This window comes from Brachyhypopomus gauderio, unplaced genomic scaffold (assembly GCF_052324685.1).
Source record: "Brachyhypopomus gauderio isolate BG-103 unplaced genomic scaffold, BGAUD_0.2 sc37, whole genome shotgun sequence".
Lineage (NCBI taxonomy): Eukaryota > Metazoa > Chordata > Actinopteri > Gymnotiformes > Hypopomidae > Brachyhypopomus > Brachyhypopomus gauderio.
In genome coordinates this window covers 248,870-272,214 of record NW_027506867.1, presented here as the reverse complement: position 1 = coordinate 272,214, position 23,345 = coordinate 248,870, and the positions used below count along the sequence as shown (strand labels likewise).

General features: G+C 41.1%; 2 protein-coding genes and 1 long non-coding RNA gene across 3 annotated transcripts; 2 read left to right on the top strand and 1 right to left on the bottom strand.

Annotated features, from left to right (window-relative positions):
• Positions 1 to 1,603: 1,603 nt before the first annotated feature.
• On the bottom strand, positions 1,604 to 9,234 carry LOC143485555 (uncharacterized). Its single transcript, XM_076985008.1, has 3 exons — positions 9,027 to 9,234; positions 8,580 to 8,676; positions 1,604 to 5,339 (listed from the first exon to the last, which is right to left on the bottom strand). Exon 3 carries the CDS (start codon positions 4,614 to 4,616, stop codon positions 1,605 to 1,607), a length of 3,012 nt encoding a protein of 1,003 aa, XP_076841123.1. The 5' UTR covers positions 4,617 to 5,339; positions 8,580 to 8,676; positions 9,027 to 9,234; the 3' UTR covers position 1,604.
• Positions 9,235 to 11,527: 2,293 nt separating this feature from the next.
• Positions 11,528 to 17,751, top strand: LOC143485676 (uncharacterized). The gene is made up of 4 exons (XR_013122980.1): positions 11,528 to 12,252; positions 12,773 to 12,858; positions 13,069 to 13,629; positions 17,413 to 17,751. It is a non-coding gene; the product is annotated as an uncharacterized LOC143485676 (long non-coding RNA).
• A 1,205-nt stretch (positions 17,752 to 18,956) lies between these two features.
• On the top strand, positions 18,957 to 22,787 carry LOC143485675 (uncharacterized). Its single transcript, XM_076985190.1, has 9 exons — positions 18,957 to 19,332; positions 19,515 to 19,582; positions 19,831 to 19,920; positions 20,033 to 20,131; positions 20,223 to 20,270; positions 20,357 to 20,437; positions 20,534 to 20,961; positions 21,092 to 21,899; positions 22,348 to 22,787. The coding sequence occupies exons 1-7, from the start codon at positions 19,179 to 19,181 to the stop codon at positions 20,702 to 20,704; spliced, it is 711 nt and encodes a 236-aa protein (XP_076841305.1). The 5' UTR covers positions 18,957 to 19,178; the 3' UTR covers positions 20,705 to 20,961; positions 21,092 to 21,899; positions 22,348 to 22,787.
• The last annotated feature ends 558 nt before the right edge of the window (positions 22,788 to 23,345 follow it).

The window sequence follows — 23,345 nt, the reverse complement described above, 5'->3', positions numbered from 1 at the left end:
AGAAAGTCAAAGGATTGTGATCCGTGAACACAAAAATAGGTTCAGAACTACTACCTAAGTAAACCTCAAAATGTTGTAAGGCCAAAAGGAGAGCTAATGCTTCCTTCTCTATGGTGCTATAGGCCAATTGGTGTCTAGCAAACTTCTTTGAGAAGTAACACACTGGGTGGTCTATTCCACATGAGTCCTCCTGTAGGAGCACTGCGCCGGCCCCGGTACAGCTGGCATCAACCTCTAGCTTAAATGGCTTAGCAAAATCTGGTGCAGCAAGCACAGGTGAACTACACAGTAGACTCTTTACAGACACAAAAGCAGACTGACAAGCAGAAGACCACAAAAACGGAACATTGTTACGCAAGAGAGAGGTAAGCGGCAGAACAACATCTGAAAAGTTTCTACAAAAACAACGGTAATAACCAGCCAGTCCGAGGAAACGCCTAAGCTCACGTTTAGACCGGGGAGGAGGGAAGGCGTTTATCGCTTGGACTTTGGCATCAAGGGGACGCACCTGACCACGTCCTACTAACTTGCCAAGGTAAGAAATTGTGCTTTTCCCAAAGTCGCACTTTTCCAGATTAAGCACCAATGATGCACCATGCAGTCTAGAAAACACCGTTTCTAAGGACTTCATGTGTTCCTCCCAAGTGTCAGAGTACACAACCAAATCATCCAGATAGGCCTCACAGTTCGACACACCTTTTAGCACAATGTTCATGAGCCGTTGAAATGTAGCAGGAGCATTTCGCAACCCAAAAGCCATCACTGTATATTGTAGGAAGTTGTCTGGCGTAGCGAAGGCAGAAATCTCAGCAGCACGAGCAGTCAGGGGAACTTGCCAATAACCTTTTAGAAGGTCTAGTTTGCTAACAAACTTTGCAGACCCCACACGGTCTACACAATCTTCCATTCGGGGAAGAGGAAACGAGTCTGGTATGGTGACTGCATTCACTTTTCTGTAGTCAGTACAGAAGCGATAAGTACCATCAGGCTTTGGTACTAAAAGACAGGGTGAGCACCATGAACTACTGCTAGGGATTGCAAGATTGTTATTAAGCATGTAATCCGTCTCTTTCATCAGAAGGGAGCGTTTGTGAGGGTTTACACGATAAGGATGTTGTTTAATAGGTGGGTGACCTTGGACATCAATGTCGTGTTCTAGTACGGAGGTACACGTAGGGACATCAACAAAAAGAGAAGGAAACCTAGCAATCAAAGATCTAAGATCAGACTGAGCAGCCAAAGGTAAATAAGACAGCTTCTCAGATAGGTGCTTTAATGCCTCAGAGTTAGCAAGTCTAGCACTCGGAACACAGCTCCTACCCAAGTGAAGGTCATCCTGTTCAGGGGCATACTCAAGTGATGCAGATGCTACTGGCACAGGGACTGACAACTGAGCAACAGCTGTAGCACTTACAGTTGTGGGGCGATCAACATATGGCTTGAGCATGTTAATATGACAAAGACGTGACTTACGCCGACGATCAGGGGTTGTCAACACATAGTTTGTTGAGGACAGTTTCTGCTGGACCACATAGGGTCCCGAAAAGCGAGTCTGTAGGGTAGAACCTGACATGGGTAACAGAACCAGGACCTTGTCACCAACATTAAATGAACGAGCAACAGCGTGTGTCAAATTTCTTCTTCATAGCTTGCTGAGCTACACACAAATTCTGCTTAGCTGTTTCACGAGCTACCTTAAGGTGTTCACGTAACTTACTGACATAGTGGTCTACAGTTTCAAAGGAACGAGTTGTAGGGGAAGCTAACCACTGCTCATAAAGCAATTTGAGTGGGCCACGGACTGAGCGTCCGAATACCAAGGCATTGGGACTGAAACCAGTGGACTCTTGCACTGTATCACGGATGGCAAACAACAGTAATGGGACACCTTCATCCCAATCGTTTCCTACTTCCAAGCAATATGATCGCAACATAGTCTTAAACGTCTGATGGAAGCGTTCGAGAGCTCCCTGGGACTCAGGATGATAAGCACTCGACACTTGGTGCTGTATATGCAGATCTGACATAACTTGAGCAAAGAGTTTTGACATGAAATTGGACCCTTGGTCCGATTGTACACATTTTGGCAAACCGAAGGTAGTACAAAATTTTACAAGGGCTTTTATTACAGATCTTGACTTCAACGAGCGTAATGGAATGGCCTCAGGAAACCTTGTAGCAGCACACATTATGGTCAGAAGGTAAGTATTTCCTGAACGAGACTTCGGTAAAGGTCCAACACAGTCTATCAACAACCGTTCAAATGGATCTCCTACCACAGGTATGGGACAGAGAGGAGCAGAAGGAATGGCCTGATTTGGCTTCCCAACAAGTTGACAGGTATGGCAAGACCGACAATGACTAACAACATCAGATTTCATTGCTGGCCAAAAGAAATGCTGCAATAGGCGCTGAACTGTTTTTCGAATGCCTAAATGACCCGACAAGGGGTGGTCATGGGCTAAGGACAAAACATGCGTTCTAAATGGTTGGGGAACTACTATTTGGTGCACATCATCCCACACACCACTGGCATTTGCTGGAGACCATTTTCTCATCAAGACTCCATCTGTATAAAAATATGTCACACGAGTGTCTAGTGAGAGAGGGTTTTCCGTAACTGCATTAAAGAAAGGGACCAGGCTTGGATCAGCCCTTTGTGCTCTGATTAATGCTGTTCTAGTAACAGGAGGAGGAACACTGGACTCCTCTACTTGTGATCCCAACTCACGTTTGCTAATATCCCTTGTCACATCAGGAACAGGGCTAGGGGGCACAACAGGGTTAGGATTCATAAATGTCTCTGCCAAATCTATGTCACCGAATTTACGTGCCTGTGCACGAGTCAACACACATGTAGGAAACACTGCATCAAGGTCTTTATCGAGTGAAACATCCACAGGTTCATCTACCACTTCTGGTAGAGTGAACAGTGTACCACCAGCAAGATCATTGCCCAGAATAAACGACACACCTGTGACAGGCAGTTTAGAACTGACCGCAACTTTAACATAGCCAGTAAGGGCCTCAGTACATAGATATACACGATGCAGAGGAACCCTAAGTACTCCAAGTTCTATTCCTTGGACAAGCACATCACTACCACAATAAGACTCTACAGAGAATGGCAACACACTCTCCAAAATAAATGACTGAGCAGCCCCAGTGTCCCGTAGGATGGATATGGGCTGTTTATGTGTACAATCCTCAGTTAGTGAGGTAGTCCCAGAAAACACAAATGGTTTAAACACAGGGTCTACTGTGGCTGAAACAGTGGCTCGACATCCTAGTGTCTCCTCTGTAGTGCTGGAACTAAAAGCATTGACTTTCTTCACAGTAGGGTTTTGACGATCATTTTTACGCTTCAAAGTAGGACATGCAGCAATGAGATGGCCTTGCATATGACAATAAAAACATTCCCGTTTGTCTGTGGCTGAAGTGTTTTCCCGAGACTCTGAAGAAGCAACAGGTCTGGACATAACAGGTCGACTAGGGTTTACACTTCGGGGAGTCAAATGAAATACAGTTTTGTGTGTCAGCACAAATTCGTCTGCCAATGTAGCAGCAGAAGACAAATTAACTACCTTCTGTTCATTAAGGTAGACCACCATTTTCTCAGGAAGGCAATTCTTAAACTCTTCTAGCAACACAAGCTCTTTGAGTTGATCAAGAGTTGTTACACTGCAGGCTGCACACCACTTATCAAATAGGAGAGATTTCTCTCTAGCAAACTCAACAAAGGTCTGGCTCTGGGTTTTAGCCAGACGCCGGAAGTTCTGTCGATAGGCTTCAGGTACTAACTCGTATGCTTTCAATATAGTGGATTTTACAATGTCATAATCCAAGCTCTGTTCAAGAGACAGAGAGGAACACACTTCCTGCGCTTTTCCTACAAGTTTACACTGTAGCAGCAGCGACCAAAGACTCTGTGGCCAACTAAGTGTGGTGGCTATGCGCTCAAAAATGGGGAAATAGGCATCTACCTCATTTTCCCTGAACACAGGAACTAGGCCAATATGTCTACTGACATCAAAAGCAGTACTCACGGTTGGGCTTGCTGGACTTGTAGATGTACGTGAGGAACGAGGCATAGGGACTGGTGAACTCACGTGAGAAAGGGGAGCTGGTGCTGGTGAGGTTACCTTCCGAGGATAAGGTATAGGTTTCTCCAAGCCCATACTCAACCTCTTCAGGGTAATCTCTTTGTCAGCCTCCACTTGCAACCCCCTGACTCTGAGTAGCTCTGCCTCGCGTTCCTGTATCTTAATTTCCAGCTCTAGCTCCTTCAGTTTCACTGCTAGCACAGGATCCACCTCATGAGAACGGTAAACACCAGGTTCCATGCTGGGCCTAGCCATGAAGTCGGTTACAGCCTCCGCTGCTTCCAGCCCCTGGGCCAAACTCGGTGCAACACCAGGCGATTTGTCTCGGTCTGGCAAGATCCCGTCCTTAACCAACTGTGCCTCCAAAATCCTCTTAATCTCTCTCTTGGGAGCCAAACGAGGCACATCCACACTAAAGAAATCAGCCACCAACAATAAGTCAACCTTGCAGCAATCATCAAACTGTTCAAGAGTCGGATAAACAGTGAACTGGGTAAGGTCAAAGTCCGGCATTTTACATACACACACACACCCCCACCCACAAAGAACAAAACCCACCAGCCAAAACCAAAAGAAGCAGCAAACAAAGAGCCAAAAGAAAGGAGGACGAGCCCCCAATTCTGTTACGGCCTGTCTAGGCGTGAGGACCGTAACAGTGGTGTATGTGAACAGCAGTGCGAATGTTAGTGATGATGGGACAACAGGAGTGGGTGGTTAAAGGTGTATTATACAGAAATTGTAATTTACAAGATATATACATACACGTAACTGGTCTCAGCTTCAGGAGTGGCCCAGGCCAACATAACAAACAGAACTGAACTATAAAATAAACCAAACACTAATTACTCTAACAGAAAACAAACATACAGTACTACCCTAACTCCCTAACAAAAAACCATACAAACAAACCCAAATCCCAAAACAAAATGGCAGCCACTCCCTACTTACCAGAACACCAACAACACATAGAATATTTACAAAATGTACAACCGGCAGACAATCCAACAGGGGCAAAGGCAAAAAGCATAAACAAGTTCGAAGCAGTCAAAAACCAGAGTTCTAAGATGAGGTACAAATGCAGAATACTAATAACTAACACCAACACCACCAAGGAGCAAAAATGTCTCGCTGGGAGGCACCGGGAAGGGCCTTATATAGTGCAGGGTGAAATGGAGTCTGGAGCGGAGTCTGGAGCGGAGTCTGGAGCGGAGTCTGGAGCGGAGTCTGGAGCGGAGTCTGGAGCGGAGTAGACAGCAAACACAATACAACACTATCATAGGACATAACACAGTTTAAAACCATACTAAAATCATTGTTTCTAGGGAATGCAGATGATTACTGTGTGGTGTGCTCCTTGCTGGAATCTGATGCAGACAAGAGCATGATTGAAATGGTAATGTATAACATAAGCATACTTTGTATTATTAGACAACTGGAGTAGTATTAGTACTAATATGTACCTAATGGCTTTTTTTGGGGGTAGGTGCAGTGTGATTTCTGCAGTAGGTGGGCACATGTTGAATGTGCCGAATACAACAAAGACACTAGTCTTACATATGTGTGCAAAAAATGTTACTGTTGTAAAAAGTTAGTGTTGTGCTTGGTTTATATACAAGTTCTAATAAAGAAGTTCTAATAAACTGCATATCCATGTTTCCCTTGTCCATACAGTGCACACAGAGTTAGTAGCGATGTAAAAAAAAAAACAAAGATGGGTGTGACGCTGGGCGCAGGGAGACAGACGAGGCATGAGTCCAATGGTCTTCCACAAATGTTATTTTATTTAATACAAAAATAGTCCAGACAGCGCACGTATAGCTTACACACATGAACGTATAAGACTGACATAAATGACTAACAAAGACGAGCACGGGACACTGCGCGAACGCACATTAAATAGACAAACCACATAAGCGCCGAGTGTTCACGAGATGAGCCACAGGTGAGACTGATGAACACACTCAGACACAACCACACCGACGGAGATCCTGTCTACGACTAGACGTAGACAACATAAACACACGGCTGAAAGCTGAAACACATGTACTGAAACACATGTACATAAACACATGTACTGAAAGCATGATTTGATAAGGAAAGCATTATTTGATGTAAGATATCAGCCTATCGAGATATGCTCACCATGTAAAATATTAATAAGGAAGCTAAAATAGATTTTAATCCACGCTTCCCTTGTCCATACAGTGCGCACAGAGTTAGTAGTGATGTAAAAAAAATATATGGGTCTGTACTGAAAGCATGATTTGATAAGGAAAGCATTATTTGATGTATGATATCAGCCTATCGAGATATGCTCACCATGTAAAATATTAATAAGGAAGCTATAATAGATTTTAATCCACGCTTCCCTTGTCCATACAGTGCGCACAGAGTTAGTAGTGATGTAAAAAAAAATATGGGTCTGTACTGAAAGCATGATTTGATAAGGAAAACATTATTTGATGTATGATATCAGCCTATCGAGATGTGCTCACCATGTAAAATATTAATAAGGAAGCTATAATAGATTTTAATCCACACTTCCCTTGTCCATACAGTGCGCACAGTTAGTAGTGATGTAAAAAAAAAATATGGGTCTGTACTGAAAGCATGATTTGATAAGGAAAGCATTATTTGATGTAAGATATCAGCCTATCGAGATATGCTCACCATGTAAAATATTAATAACAGGGTTCCCACACCTTGGTTAACATAAAATTCAAGGACCTTTCAATGACTTTCCAGGACCAACTTCCTCAAATTCAAGGACTGCACCTGCCAGCATTTACCTACTCTTACCCCTGAATATGTTATCAAAAAACGATGTTAATACAACGCAAATTCAAAAGACTGAATGTCATTTCAAGCCATGCATCCTGAAATTTTCTGTGCATGACTGGCAATTTAGCAATGCACATCTGAGATGACGACATTCACATAAAATGGCTATAGTTGTTGAAGGATCAACAACTACCTACAGGAAACACTTGCTTTCGGTGCTGAACAAACAAACAAATTTCTCTACAGGAGAATAACCAAACTTGGCAAGTAAAAGTCAGCATAGGCCCTGTAGAATCAATGTAATTTTAAATGAACTTGTGCTGGCAAAATAATGACACGTTGACAGTAGACAAATAATAATAATAATAACAATAATACACATATGCATATACACATACAGTACATACATAAAACAGAGGAGCAAAGCCATATAATGAGATTAGAACTATAGATTTCTAGAGAAATCTGGCGTGAGATGATTCTAGCATAGTTTTTAAATCTACTTAATAAAGAATAATATTCATTCATAAAGAGAACAGCCTTTTAACCACTCCACTTATGGTAGTGAATTTATGGAATCAGAGAAATTCGAACTGAAGTATAATGGTATCAAAAGAAAGAAGTTTGAGATTAATCCAGTTTCTAGTGTCCATGCAAAAACTTTGTAAAGATTGAGATGGAAAAACAAATGCTCCTGGGATTCATCTTCTGACTTAAAAAAGGTCCATTAATCCACATCAAGTTTAACTCTTCTTTCAAGAAACATGGCTACAGGATATATCTTATTTATTATTTTGAAATGAGTCTCTTTTACTTTAGAAGACATGAGCCATTTGACAAGCCTTTGTGGTTTTATAATTTGTATTAGGATGTTTCTTGAAAGAATATCTATTATATCTTTTGTCTCATACCATCAGTGATAATCTTGTTATTACAATTGAACTCAACAGTCATTCACTTTTAACATGGGCATCGAAACAGTCAACTCTGAATATAAAATGTTAAAGGAATCACTTTGCAGACTTTCTTTAAATCTTTATAACAACTCATATCAGATCATATTTTTTCAACAAAGGATGAGAAATTTAAAACATCATGGCAATCTTTTTCATAGCAATCTTTTGTAAATATTGACTTCCTTACCAACTGTGCCCTATTATTCTGTGACCGCGGTCTTCATCCATGTGAAATTTCAAACCCTCTAAAATATTCAAGGACCGTCAAGGACGGCTGTCTTTTATGCCTGTTTTCAAAAACTTTCCAGGGCCTTGAACTTATTTTTTCAGATTCACAAACTTTCAAGGATTTCAAGGACCCGTGGGAACCCTGTATATACTATACTTTCACATCTACAAAGCAAGCATATAGGCAAAAGACAAATACGAAATAATAAAAAAATAAATAAAAATAATTTTATAAAGAATAAATTACGAATTTTGCACAGAAGCAGTTTCTAGCTAGCCAGCCAGCTAGCCAGGAGGCTAGCTAGACAGCTAGTAACACATCGCGAGCCGATCTGCGATCGTCCGCTATTATAGTGAGCAATATTGCAAAATAACATTCATTTAGCCTTCGATCTGTTATACTTTTCATAAAACCCTTCAGGAAATCAACATAGGTTCATAACCGCTATGTAGTAGTAGTAAGGGCTAGTAGTAGTAGCAGTAAACTACTGAGCAAAACCGGTTTGTTTACCTCAGGCGTCAAAAAGCGGCCAAAACTTCCGCAAAGGGCGATATGTTTCCTGAGGTCGTAGGTCATCGGGTCATCGGTCACGAGTCTCTCCTCAGGCCTACAATATGGGGGTCATCAGTAGACGCTAGCTAGCTAGATGCTACATAGAACTACAAACAGGACTACAGTACACCATCGCGAAATTCGCGACCCTATCTGTGATCGCCCGCTAATATAGTGATCGATATTGCATTTAGTCATCGATCGTTTATATTTTTCATAAACCCCTCAGGAAATAAACACAGGTTCATCAGTAGACGCTAGCTAGCCAGATGCTAGCTAGCTGCTAGCTAGCGAACTAACTACACGGGACCATCGCGAAATTCGCGACCCTATCTGTGATCGCCCGCTATTATAGTGATCAATATTGCAAAATAACATTCTATTAGTCATCGATCATCAACATACCTTCACCATCGCCATGTAGTTAAGTAGACGCTAGCTCGCTAGCTAGCGGCCGTCAAAGTCTGTATTTCCGTGTTTGTCCGAGGTGAAACGGATCTAATGCCGTCCTAAAACCCTCCTACATCCGTAAAGGGCGATGTGAGTGATGTCAGCGGTCATGTAATGACTGACACTTGAATCCGCCAGTCACAGCAGTCACAGGCAGGAGCAATACCCCCCCCCCCCCCTTGTGCAAGCCATAAAAGGATTAGCCATATACGGGCGTGCTTCAACTCGGTCATGTATTGCCATCTTGTGGCCAGTCTGCTCAAGCATGAATTAACATTTTTTTGAAAACAGTTTCCAGTTTTCAAAAACATTCGAACCGTGTGTCTGCGATGTTGTATCGCTGAGATATTAATAACATTAATGTATATACTCGCACGGTGGCCATCTTTGACGCATGGGTGCGTCAGTAGACCTGGGTGTCAACCACATCAAGCCATACAGAAGAAGCCAAAATGATGACAGGCAAGTCACCACTCAAGAATCTCACAAGATCCTCAAAGAGAATGAGACCAGCACATGTTCTGATGGCCCCAACTCTTTGACCATGGGAGGAGATTTGGAAAGACTAACTGAAGACCTTTACCTGCCACAGAGACCATCAGTTATCCACTTTGCCCCTAAAAAACACACTCAAGTCTGTGATGCAACAACAGAGGTAAATTGAGGCCTACATACATCTTGAATATATTGTTTCTTGTTTAGTGTTTATTTGATCCATTCCTTATTATTCAATGAGTCTTTATACAGACATTTTTTCAATTACACAATCATTAGAGTATGATGAGTTTGCCTTTCACAGTTTTCTGTATACCAGTCAACAGTGTATGTGACAATTACCACTGTTGACTGTTGAAGCATCCCCCAGGTTCATCAGCCATACAGGAAAGCATACAAGAAAGAGGTTGTTAATGAGTTCTGTGTTCAAGTTTGACCTGTTGGTCATTTGTTCAGCCTACCCTTGTTTATAGTTTGCATGAAAGGGATTTGGCCTGTTCAAACTATACATGTTGGCCCGTTGGCCATTTTGACCTGTTGGACGTTTGTCAGATGCACTATGTTGCCAAAAGTATGTGCATACCTCTTCTAATGAACTGATCTGGCCAGGCATGGTCATTGTATGGGAGGGAAATCTTAATTCTACATCATGCAATGGCATAGGGAATTGTGTATAGATGGCCCTGGGTTTGAAAGGCCCTGGCGTTAAACTAGGGCAAATGAGAATGGTGTTCATGTATTCACATGCTTTTGGCCATGTAACTGTAATAGTACAGGGATTAGAAAAAACAAATATCTATGCTTTGACATTCATGCTGTGCTTTCAGTTCGAATGTTGTGGGCTGCAGAAGACTGTGGTCGGGTGGAGGCAGTTGTTGGACCATATAAACTGTTTGATTCGTCTTTCCGTACACTGCATGGGACCGAGTGGCTGGCTGATGATGTAAGAGACTAAATCACTGTCAAAATGTATTACAAGAGGAAGTATAACATTCTTTAATGGTTGTTTATTTTACAATGCAGGTTTTTGATGCGTACTTGCACACACTCATTGAAAAACATCAGGTAAGTGGCAATTATATTTATGTAGCTGTGTTAGGTATTTCTTGCAACATAATTAAAATTTCAGTTGTTCTTAACAGAAAGCTGTTCACCAGCTCTGTGCCGTTATTGCAACATCGTTGTTTTCTGGACAATTCCAGAGACTCAGAAAGGTACTTTCATCACATTTACAGTCTAGCAGTAATGATTATCAGTAACAATAATGACAACTTTGTATTCAACACATTCTTTAGATGACGTTTCCACTGGAGGAAATCTGGATGTGCCCTGTAAACACTGGGGCTCACTGGGTTTTAGTGGTTAGTTTACCTTTCCTTATTTTTCAGAGCAGGTTTGTTTACACTACAAGTCAAATGTTTGGTCAGACCTACTTTGTTTATTTTTATTATTTTTGACATAAAAAAACTGGAAAGATGCTAAAGCAATGAACGAATGCTGTGCTCTATTTATGCTCTAATAAACAAATATTAGATTCTTTGAAGTAACTGTCCTGTTCATGAAGCAGCACCTATGATGCTTTAACATCAGTCCTGAACACATTCTCACATGCAGAGACCTTGTAGAGAACTAAAGTTCTGAAATAAAGGGTGCATTTAAAATCAAGTATGTTGAGAATTAATTAATATATACAACAACCTTCCCAAATTGTCTTATAAACAAATTAAGGCATAATCCTTTAGATTAAAATGCCTTTTTTTGTGTTCAAACATTTGACTGGTAGTGTACATCAGTCATTATTTGCATGAATCGTACAGAGATATTCTAATTGTGCTATGATGCAGCAGAGTGTTATAATATGACTAGAGAATAACATGAATGAACTAATTTCTTTTAGATTGTCAACATGTCTGACAAGGTCCTTGTGTTGATCGATCCCCTGGCAAATGAAAGTGCACTCGAGCGCAAGCTGCTACGTAACTGGCGGTAATAACATTTTAACATTGCTATTTTACAGTGCTAATTTTGGAGCTTTTTTCTGAAAAGAACTGGTGTGATGTTAAACTGTGTTCTTCTATCATTTTTTAAAAACAATAATTAGGAACTTCTTAAGGATGACAGGCCATGGAGACCAGGAGCCTAAATGGACAGTACAAACAATACTGCACAACAAGCAGCAGGATTCCAGCAGTTGTGGGATTTTAGTGTTGAGGGTAAACCTTTTGAAAATAATGTGATGGGCATTTATAAGTAACTGATATTACTCTTACCATGTAAAATGCCACTTTGCAGTTTGCAGAAGATTATTTCCAGAGGAGAAACATCAGCGCTGTCCAGACATCCCCACAAGATGTTACCAAGGCACGACTTGAAGTAGCCTGTGCACTGCTGCAGTGTAAAGTTCAGTGGTATCAAACACTGCATGAAAGCAGTGCCATAAAGTTTTCTTTAGTCAAAACCCATATAAATCCATATTCCATCATCTGACTCAAAGGTAACGAAACTATCAATCTGTGTCCTGTACCATAAAGCTACTGCAGAGACTCTTTACTACATGATTATTTCTAGAGAATGAGTGCTACAGTTTAAAACCATACTAAAATCATTGTTTCTAGGGAATGCAGATGATTACTGTGTGGTGTGCTCCTTGCTGGAATCTGATGCAGACAAGAGCATGATTGAAATGGTAATGTATAACATAAGCATACTTTGTATTATTAGACAACTGGAGTAGTATTAGTACCTAATGGCTTTTTTTGGGGGGTAGGTGCAGTGTGATTTCTGCAGTAGGTGGGCACATGTTGAATGTGCCGAATACAACAAAGACACTAGTCTTACATATGTGTGCAAAAAATGTTACTGTTGTAAAAAGTTAGTGTTGTGCTTGGTTTATATACAAGTTCTAATAAAGAAGTTCTAATAAACTGCATATCCATGTTTCCCTTGTCCATACAGTGCACACAGAGTTAGTAGCGATGTAAAAAAAAACGTACGTCTAGACGTAGACAACATAAACACACGGCTGAAAGCTGAAACACATGTACTGAAACACATGTACATAAACACATGTACTGAAAGCATGATTTGATAAGGAAAGCATTATTTGATGTATGATATCAGCCTATCGAGATATGCTTACCATGTAAAATATTAATAAGGAAGCTATAATAGATTTTAATCCACGCTTCCCTTGTCCATACTGTCAGGGTTGGACCCAGGACCGTTCCTCCGGTCGCCACAAGGAGGAGCCCGCGAGCTAGACCTGGGGGCAATCAGGCACAATAGGCTGCAGGTGTTTGCAGCCTACTTACGGCGAGCAACTTCAGCAGTCCTTTGCTGAAGTTGTTAGTTGTATTCACGCTCGCAGCCTAATTAGTCCCTAAATGCACATGTAATGTAATGAAAACCAAAGGAATGATTGTTGAATGTTGGTTCAGGCCTAAAGAGCTTGTTCTTATCAAATTTAGATAACACTACACTAATCAATATTTTTTTTCCTTAGGTGACAATTCCACATCCTGTCAGTTGAGATCCAATAATTCAGAGACAGTTGACAAAATGTATTTCCCAACCTGGGAATAAGGGTAGTGCGCTGTCCACGCCAATCTGTGGTGGGGAGTTTGACATCTTCAATGGGACTGTGTGTCTACTGGAGAAGAAAAAGAAGACCAGGAGCAAGAAACGGCAGTTCTTTACCCAGATTTTCCGAGGCAGTTCGCTTAAAGCCTGGAAGAGAGAACGGACCAAGTTGTTTGCATCTGGTGATGGTCCAGATGGAGGTTTCTGTGGGTGCTGTTAAGAAGCAGAATGAGGAGGAAAGACAGGTTGCTGCTGAGCCCACAACCATCACTCTCAGTCCACTTTCAGTTACAAGCTGCACGTCAACATCCGTTACATGTGATGTGGTATCGGACCACTGCATTTGAGCCTGAAAGGCAGGATCAGCTGTTTGTACGTGTCTTTCTCCTTTGAGGGTCATGATATCAGCTACCCAGCCAAACCTTTCCTGCTGGAAAAAAATACAGGGGCCTTTTGGACAGGAACCCTAGAAAACGTTAACCGGGTGAGTGACAAGATGCTGCATATTAATAACAACCCAGATCATCAATGACCTCAAGAACAGGGTAGATAATTAATTTACATTTATGTTTTATAGTATGGTTCATTTATTTAGTATGTCAGGGTTAGTTTTTTATTTAGTAAAAAATAAATTAAATAAAAACAATACCACAACTTAGTCAAGGGATCCATTTGAGAGACCAAACTTCCCAATCAGTGTGGCCAAGGGACTCTGTAAACATTGTTCTGTAGGAGTGAATAGAGCTGGAAAAATTGCTGTATGTCTCATTATCCCATGAGCAACGCACACATGAATCATCTTACAGTTGTGATCAAATTTATTCAACCCCCAATGCTGCGAAGGGTTTTATGGAATTCAGTGCACATTTGTAATTGTGTTCATAATGAAATCTTACAAGGACTTGTTAAAGAACTAAATGCAACTAAGATAGCATCAATTTTTTTTGTCATAAAGTATTAAATGGCCTTTTTGTGATTTCTTCATTGACACAATTATTCAACCCCTTTACGACTACCACTCCTAAGAACAGAGGTTCATTCCAGTGTTTTCCATCAGGTATTGAAAACATCTGTGGATGTCAACGAGCAGCAATCAAGTATGATAAGCACCAATTAGGCAGATTTAAAAGGACTGTGATACTCAGCTCCTTCTAGACATCTACTGGTGTGTTTCCAAGCATGGTGAAGGCAAGAGAATGGTCCCAGAAGACAAGAGAAGAGGTTATTGCTCTTCACAAGAATGGCAATGGATATAAAAAGATTGCGAAGTTGTTAAATATTCCAAGAGACACTATCGGAAGTATCATTCGCAAGTTCAAGTTAAAGGGCACAGTGGAAACGTTACCTGGTCGTGGCAGAAAGAAGATCCTGACCGAGACTGCTGTGCGCTACCTGAAGCGTAATGTGGAGAAAAATCCCCGCGTGACTGCTAAGGAACTGAAAAAAGACCTGTCAGATGTGGGCACTGAAGTTTCAGCTCAGACAATAAGGCGCGCACTGCATAACGAAGACCTCCATGCCAGAACGCCCAGACGCATCCCCTTGCTGACTCCAAAGAACAAGAAAAGTCGACTGCAGTATGCCAAAAGTCATGTGGACAAGCCACAAAGGTTTTGGGACAGTGTACTGTGGTCAGATGAAACTAAATTAGAACTGTTTGGGACAATGGACCAGCGCTATGTTTGGAGAAGGAAGAACCAGGCTTATGAACAAAAGAACACCTTGCCTACTGTGAAGCATGGCGGGGGGTCAATTATGCTTTGGGGCTGTTTTGCTTCTAATGGTACAGGAAAGCTTCAACGTGTGCAGGGTACCATGAATTCCCTTCAGTACCAGGAGATCTTGGAGGAAAATGTGATGGAGTCAGTCACAAACCTGCGGCTTGGGAGACGTTGGACCTTCCAACAGGACAATGATCCGAAGCACACATCCAAGTCCACTAGAGCATGGTTGAACATGAAAGGCTGGAACATTCTAGAGTGGCCATCGCAATCACCAGACTTAAATCCAATTGAGAACCTCTGGTGGGACCTAAAGAAGGCAGTTGCAGTGCGCAAGCCTAAGAATGTGACTGAACTGGAGGCTTTTGCCCATGAAGAATGGGCTAAGATACCCATAGGTCGCTGCAAGACACTTGTGTCAAGCTATGCTTCACGCTTGAAAGCTGTCATAACTGGAAAAGGATGTTGTACTAAGTACTAAAAAATAATGTCACTAGGGGGTTGAATAAAACTGATAATGATGTGAGCACAGTAAAGACATTTGTGGTTATTCCATCATAAATATTATGTTATGTTTGTCTAATTTATAAGTGCCTCTTTGATATAATTGTAAATAAGATGACTGAAATGATCAAAATCAATGTCAAACTGGCCAAAACACTTTATTTCAGTGGGGGTTGAATAAATTTGATCACAACTGTAACTTTTATTTATATGATGCTTGCTTGTTCTAGGTATTTCCAGGTCTTAAAGGGAACGCCGGCTGATAACATATGTAAGCCTTAATATCGTGTAATTACTCTAAATTATTAAGACACGTTGTAAAAATTCACAAAAAGTAGCAGATTTATTAGATTTTCTGTAAAATCCCTCTGCACGTAGGTCTCCATTTTTATAACTGCTGACGGGCACAGCAGGTAGTGACGTCAAATGGTTGCAGTGACTGGCCGTCGCGCTTGAGCACAGCTAGCTACACCTGGCTACCCAAATTTTTCTCCTCTTTTTATCTTTGGGAAAACTGTGAAGACTAATATCAGTCTTCCACTGCCTTTCGACTGGAAATAACATCCAACGGCAACACAGTGTGGCATGGTTTTTTTTAAGGTAGCTCAGCTAACTAACATTAACTCTAGTGATGTGTCGGTCGCGAACGATCCGGCTCTAAGAGCCGGCGCTTTGAAGTGAACGATTGGAACCGGCTCCACAATGGGAGCCATTTTAGGATCCTATTTGGAAGCCGCTTTTTCCTTCAGTATTGCGCTTGTGCTCTGCAAGTGCCACAGTTTTTTTCCAACATCGTTTTTATTTGTCCTCCGGTGCCTCGCTGTCTCTCCCTCTCCTTGCACGTATTGCTCTGCTTCTGCCAGTGGTAGAGAGCGGAGAGTTTATTTCCTCAGTCGGTGCTTAAGCTAAGTTGATACCAGCGCGAGGGTCCGTGCGCCGTGCGTGAGGACCCCCGTGCGAAGTGAGGTCGTGCACCTCTTCAGCGCAATGAACAAAGTTATGTATGCCGGGTTCATACACCTTTACAAGGTGGAATTCAAGCACTTGTACGTCACTTTTCAATATTGAAAAAGGCCATTTTCAATATTTCCCAGCACCTTAAACTTAAATATTTATACATATACTCGAAATTATTCGAAATAATTTGCTTGTTTATCACATCGATTCAGTCAGACAGCTATTTGTTGTGAAACAAAATACAGTTACATTTTCAAGTACTTTAGCCTACTTTGGCACTTTTCAAACCTGGAACACAATGCAACATTAATTTTTGTCAGGTAAATGTTCCTTCCCCTGTTTTTAAAGGGTGTTTCTTTATACTACCACATATCGTTTCGGACAACACTGCAAAGAATGTCTCCACGGCCCGGATGTCAAGCGTGTGCTCCACACATCTGACCAATCACACGCAGCTTTCAGTTAATAATGTGGTGGTAAAACACTGAAAAAAAGTTAGCTCGACTTTTTTTGTGGAAACAGCAGGCAATTGGCCAAGCTGTATTGCGTTCTATTTTGGTGCTATTTTGTGATAATTTAATAATTGGTTATCATAAAAGTTTTATTTATAAAGCCTTGTTATGCAGCATTTTTACTCATCACAAGTGCTTAACAATGTCATTAATGAAACAAAATGTTATAAAATTAGGTTTAAGCTATTAATTAATAATGTAAAAAATATATATGGGGAGCCGTTTGGGAGCCGACAAGAGCCGGCTCTCCACAGTAAGAAGAACCATTAGAGCCGCATCTCAAAATAGAGCCGAAAATCCCATCACTAATTAACTCCTTCCAACCGCAGTCAAGTTTAGCGCGCTGCAACCATTTGACGTCATCTACCCAGCAGGCATTGCGCGTCAGAAAACATGGCTGCGCCCATATGTCAAATATTTCGAATAAAAGTGTTGATTTGTAAATAAATTTGCTGCTTTTGTGATTTTTTTTTTTTTTTTTTACAACATGTCTTAATAATTTAGATTAATTACATCATATTAAGGCTTACAAGTGTTACCAGCCGGGGTTCCCTTTAACATTCTTTAATGCAGTCCTGCGTTCCTTGTGCACAGCAAACAAACTGTACTGGCTCTGCTTGCTTCAGGGATGCTGTGTGGGAAGCGGCCGCATGCACCATTCTGGCCACTAGTGAGCTTCATCCCCTGAATACTGTTGGTCTCCATGGATACTCCTCTCATTCACCTGTGTTCCAACAGCCTCATCACCACACTATATAACACTTCCAGTGTCTCCCAGTACATGTGAAGTACTGCCATCACTTCCTGGTCTGCATATCAAGTCTATGTTACATTATGAAAACATTTTGTCTGACATGACATAAAAACGGAATAATATGACATTTATCAAAATGTATGATTATGTTCATTATGTTGTAGTCTCTACATGCAGACCACCTTATTATTTTGGAGACATACACCATCAGAATGGCACTTCCAGATGTGTGTACACCTGTGTGGAGAATTCCTTCATGGTGTGACGCATGTACAGAGGTGGCAGGAGGCAGAGGCTGCAAACTGAAAGCTTCATTATCCATGGTAAAAAGAAACACCAAGACTCAGGCCAAACGGCAGTAATAATGTAGATAGCAGCACTTTCATGAAAAGGAACATTTCAGACCTTAGTATTGCAAAAAGTATTTGTATTCACAATTATTGTATTAATGTTGAGGACATCTGATTAATATGAAAATATTGATTTCTTCAGAAATGCATTTTATGATCATATTCAGAGAGCTGCCACTGTGTACGTAATGGGGTTGAAGAAAAACATTGCCCAGATCTTGAAAAAATGACCAATAATTATAAAGAGCTAATGCTTGAAATGAGAAAATATGATTTTGTGATTGATAAAAATATCCTTAATGCTGTGATGTACACAGAGAAATGATACATTTAAGCAAAAAATTTGAAAATGTCAAAGTCCAATTTGAATCATTATAGTGGACCCATGTGGGTTGGAGTCCTGCCAAGCACTGAACGATTCGGTGAACAAATCTTTTGAACGAATATTTTTAGTGAACTGATTCTAATGATTCAGTTCATCTAAAAGAACTGCTGTGCCCATCACTAACAAATAATGTTACTCACGGTCAATGGACACACAATTAATTAGAAAAACAGCCACGTCGTGCCGCTGCCTCTATGTACTCCATATGTGCGAGCTATAAACTGGTGCATTACGGTTGCCACCTAACGGCAGAAATAAGAACTGCAGGCAATACGCTAATCTTCAAATAAAACGAACTTTAAGACTGACAAGTAAATAACATTCGTTTGTAGACAATTATCCGTCCAATGAGTAGAGATGTCACGTTTTGTGGTTAACTCTGACAAGCATACATTACTGCTAATTTAATTCATGTGGCAGAATATTTATTTGACAGCAGTTAAATAAAACGACAAGGTATTATGGGTCATTTAGTCCAATACTCCGCAAAAGGTAATTATTTTGCTAGCGTTTGCTTTCCCCCTTTTACGTTGCTAAGTGTTTCTGCATATCGGAGTCATGGAGAAAAACATGTTTTGATATGAAGGTAAATCGCCAAGGTGAAACTCCAAACAAAATATCTAAAATCCCTCAGTCGTTTACCGACCCCCAAAGAGACAAGACACTTTTGCATTTGCTGTGGAAAAAAATCAACAAATATCTACAAATTAATATCTTCAAACAATTAATATCTCAATTTAATATCTTCAACGTATTAATATATTGAATTAATATATTTACCGAATTAATATCTCGAATTAACATATTCAACGAGTTAATATCTCGAATTAATTTGTTTAACCTGTTTAAAATGTTGTTTTCCCTGCCTTTCACTGGGCTGCGACCAGTGCTCCTTTGTGCCACTGGAGTTTCGGCCGTTGTTTGGTCTTTTCTCGTTTACAGGCGGCGGGTCCGAGATCAACAGACGGAAGTCGAAGCTGCAGCTCATACCGACACCTGCGACGGTAAATTAGGGAGCTAGCGACGAACACACCCTTATATTCGCAAGCTGGTTTGCTACATTAAACTAGCTACTTATCACTATGTTACTTAGCCTAACTAAATTGGCTACCCTTTAACGACAAATTTAAACTAGGTTGCATCAAAGTTTTTAATATTTCAGTGTTTTTTTAAACATCTTCCTTAGGACATGATCGGGAGCCTTTTGCATTGGACGAAGGCATCTTTGAGACGCTCCATACCCCGATCCGAGAGGTAGTTGGCTATTATTGGTGAAATCTTTCTTAGCCAGCTTCATTCTGTTTAAATCAAATCAAATCAAATATATTTGTATAGCGCTTTTCACAACACGTTGTCACAACATGTACAGGATTTAGGGAAGTTTCTGTGCAGAACTGTAGCATGCATTGTTTATTTGCATGCTGGTCACAATAATTGTAAAATGCAGGTCTTGCACATACTTGTCTAGTCGCAAAGTAACACTTATTTGGTTTTCTCCATAGTTGAGGCTTATACAGACTCGCCAAGGATTGGACAGAGCACATAGGATGTTTGCCTTCACCTTCTCACGAATGGGTTCTTCAGCTACACAGGTTCCCTTAAGTTTTTAATGTGTATCACAGGCACAAAAATATTTTGTTACCTGAGGGTTTATAAGGGGTTTGTCCATTTCAGTGGTAAAGTTATTTTTCTGCTTGACTGCAGGTGGTGGAGGTGAAGCTCCAGCACAAGTCCATCTACAGTGGGCTGGAGAGTGAGCACTGGTGGGTGCTCAACAATGAATTCTACTGGATAGGTGCAGAGGTGAGTCATGGGAACAGGTTCACAATTTCAGTAAGAATGGACATGCTACTGTAAATGTCCCTTCAACCTAATCTTTTCCTTGTATTTGTAGCTTACCCTCCACCACTTTGCCAGCGCTAGTGCCGTGGCCTGCATCAAGGTAACAAAGAGTCTTGACTATAAGCATCTTTCACTAGCTTGTCCCATTCTGAATTACACTCATCAGCATGTCCTCTGTTAATTCAGCGGAGGGGATCCAGCATCACAGACGCCACCATCTACCTGCGCACCTGTTCAACAACAACGTCGGTGCAGAATATTTTTCTGGTTAGTGCTTCCTCCTTTCTGATTGCATTTAGAATTATTTGTGGTGAGGTTTTTAGAAAATGATATTTAAAGGCATTTTTATTGTGTGTTTTGTAGCAAACGGTGGTGTCCACTTGGTTTAAGGGTGTCTCCATTGGTTCGGATGACATTTTCAGGTCATCCGAATCTAGTCACACCCAGACCCTGGAGACACCGAACCCAGCTGTTTTTTCCAGCAGTCCATCCCCACCGAGAGCACCCCCTCAACGACCACCTCCAGGCTTTTAAACACCTACACATGAATTGAATTCTTATATAAATTCATAATTTCACTGTGTGGCATGCGTTTTATTTTTCTACGTAATTTAATATTTTTCCTTGCATGTGTGTTTTTCAGATGCTGAAGGTTTTCTCATAACCACATGAGGACTAGATGTTGGTCTTTTGGGACACAGAGGTAGAACATCACATGGACTGATCACCCACCTGGAGCATTTTACATCTGCCCCTTCTCTTTCCCCCAACACTCTGTTTCATCTTTTGAGGTTTGTGTAACCCTAACTCATCTTCCAGATTTCTCATGAAAACATAAAGCTGTGTGTAGTCTTTATTCTGCTTTTCTGTCTCTTTCGTTCTGTCCATCATGTGGGTCTCCTGTGCTTCTTCCTGGATTAGAGACTACCGACAGCTGTGCAACCTGAATTTCACGCAGGCTCCCAGGACAAGAGGACTACTGCAGTTTGTGGACCAGGACAGAATAATAAGCCTTGACAAGATGTGCATCAAGATAATGAGACTTTATGATCCACGCCAGAGAACAGAGACAAGACCAGAGGACTGAACGGCATCAAGAACCGATCGTCGGGATTATTAGAACAATCACCATCGTCAGTGTGCAAGGAACTGTGAGGAAAGCCCGAAAGAATCACCATTCGTGGACTATTCATCATCACCGTGGACAACCATCAGGATTACAGATTCGACCATTATGGGATTTTTGGTTATCAACAGCAGATTATCAGTGCTCCTGTCATCCTCATCAGACCTCTACAACTAACTCAGAATGCTGCAGCACGACTGGTCTTCAATCTCCCTAAGTTCTCACATGTGACTCCTCTGCTACGCTCTCTTCACTGGCTTCCAGTAGCGGCACGCATCAGATATAAAACATTGATGCTTGCTTACAAAGCCAAAAATGGACTGGCCCCTCCCTACATGATGTCCATGGTCAAAAGCCAATCCGTACAGCGAACACTCAGAAACTCAAGCTTGCCTCGACTCGAAACTCCATGCTTAAAGTCTCATGGAAGACAAAGCTCCAAACTATTCTCCGTCCTGGCTCCAAGATGGTGGAACGATCTTCCATTAGCTGCTAGGACTGCAGAGTCTATTGCTATCTTCAAGCGTAGACTGAAGACCCACCTGTTTGTTGAGTTCTTACCAGAGCACTCAGCTGATACCACTTGCCGTGGTTCTTTAAATGGTATGTCTGTCTGTGGTTATTTGTGCTTCTTGGCAAATGTCTAACTTGCAAAAACACTAGGTAATGACATTGACTCCTGTGGTTTAGTAGTAGTCTGACTCAATGGTATCTTGAATTCTGGCCTATTCGTACTATTTCCTAGGATGAATTCTGTGATTGAATGCAAAGCACTTTGTAAGTCGCTCTGGATAAGAGCGTCTGCTAAATGCCGTAAATGTAAATGATTTTGTAAATTGTTAGTGAAATATGTATTATTGTTTTATAAATATTTATCAGTAATGTGATTGTGTTTTAATTGCAAAGGAGTCATACTGTCTTGTATTTTACCTTTGGTGTTACTCATGTAATCATCAGTATGCTTAGTCTGATTGTGTGGTTTGTGTGTGACTTGTGTATTAGTCTGTATAATTCGATTTTGTGTTTTTGTGTGATTTGTGTATTTAACCAGGCCACCCGAAGGGGACTGGTCCCTGCTGGATACACGCACCTATCCGGATACAAGCACCTGCCTGTGGATGTACTGATGCCAGGGTTGGACGTGCCATTGCCACAAGAGGTCGTGCGGATGCTAGTTCCTATCAGAGGCTCACCATCTACACTGAAGGGACTGTGACTACTTGGCCGGGGAACGAGAACTGTGACTACTACTGTAGAACTGTAGAACCACCCTGCGCACCACGGACTTGTGCTAACGGGCCGCCCAATGGAGGATGGGTTCCCTTTTGAGTCTTGGTCCTCCCGAGGTTTCTTCCTATTCCCCTCCATCATAGGGAGTTTTTCCTCGCCACTGTCGCCATTGGCTTGCTCATTAGGGATTTGGACCCATAAGATTGTTAATCTTGTAAAGATTGTGAAAAGCACTATACAAATAAACTTGACTTGACTTAATCATTAGTGAGTTATAGGCTAATTATGTTTTAGGTTGAATGTATCCAGTTATGATATTTGAGTGATTCACTATTTTCCCAGCTAGCAACACTAACCATGCGATACCTGAATTTAGTAAACTATAGTGAGAGAGGAATATTACACTGGAAACACACAGCCTAAATTATTACAAATAAATAAAATGTAGCTTCAAGAGAGGGGAAACAAAAGAAAGTAGAAATTGTTTCTTATAGACAGTTTGCATTGGTGCTTACTAAAATTTCCCTGGTGGAAATTTTCATTTTTTAAAATAAACATTTTAAATGACTAGCTTTTAAATAGTACAAGTGTGCTACAAATGCACAACATAAAATAAAATATAAGTACAAATGTAACGCAGGCACCTCCTCAGCTAGGAGGCAGACAAACGCTGAGGAGAGCGAGATTTATTAGAAGGAATTCCATAATCATAGTCGTAACAACAGGCAGGGGTCGTAACAGGTGAGCCATCCAGGTTTGACAAGTTGATCGGCATAATCAGACACACAAAGAGAACGAACAGGGCAATGGGGAGAACAC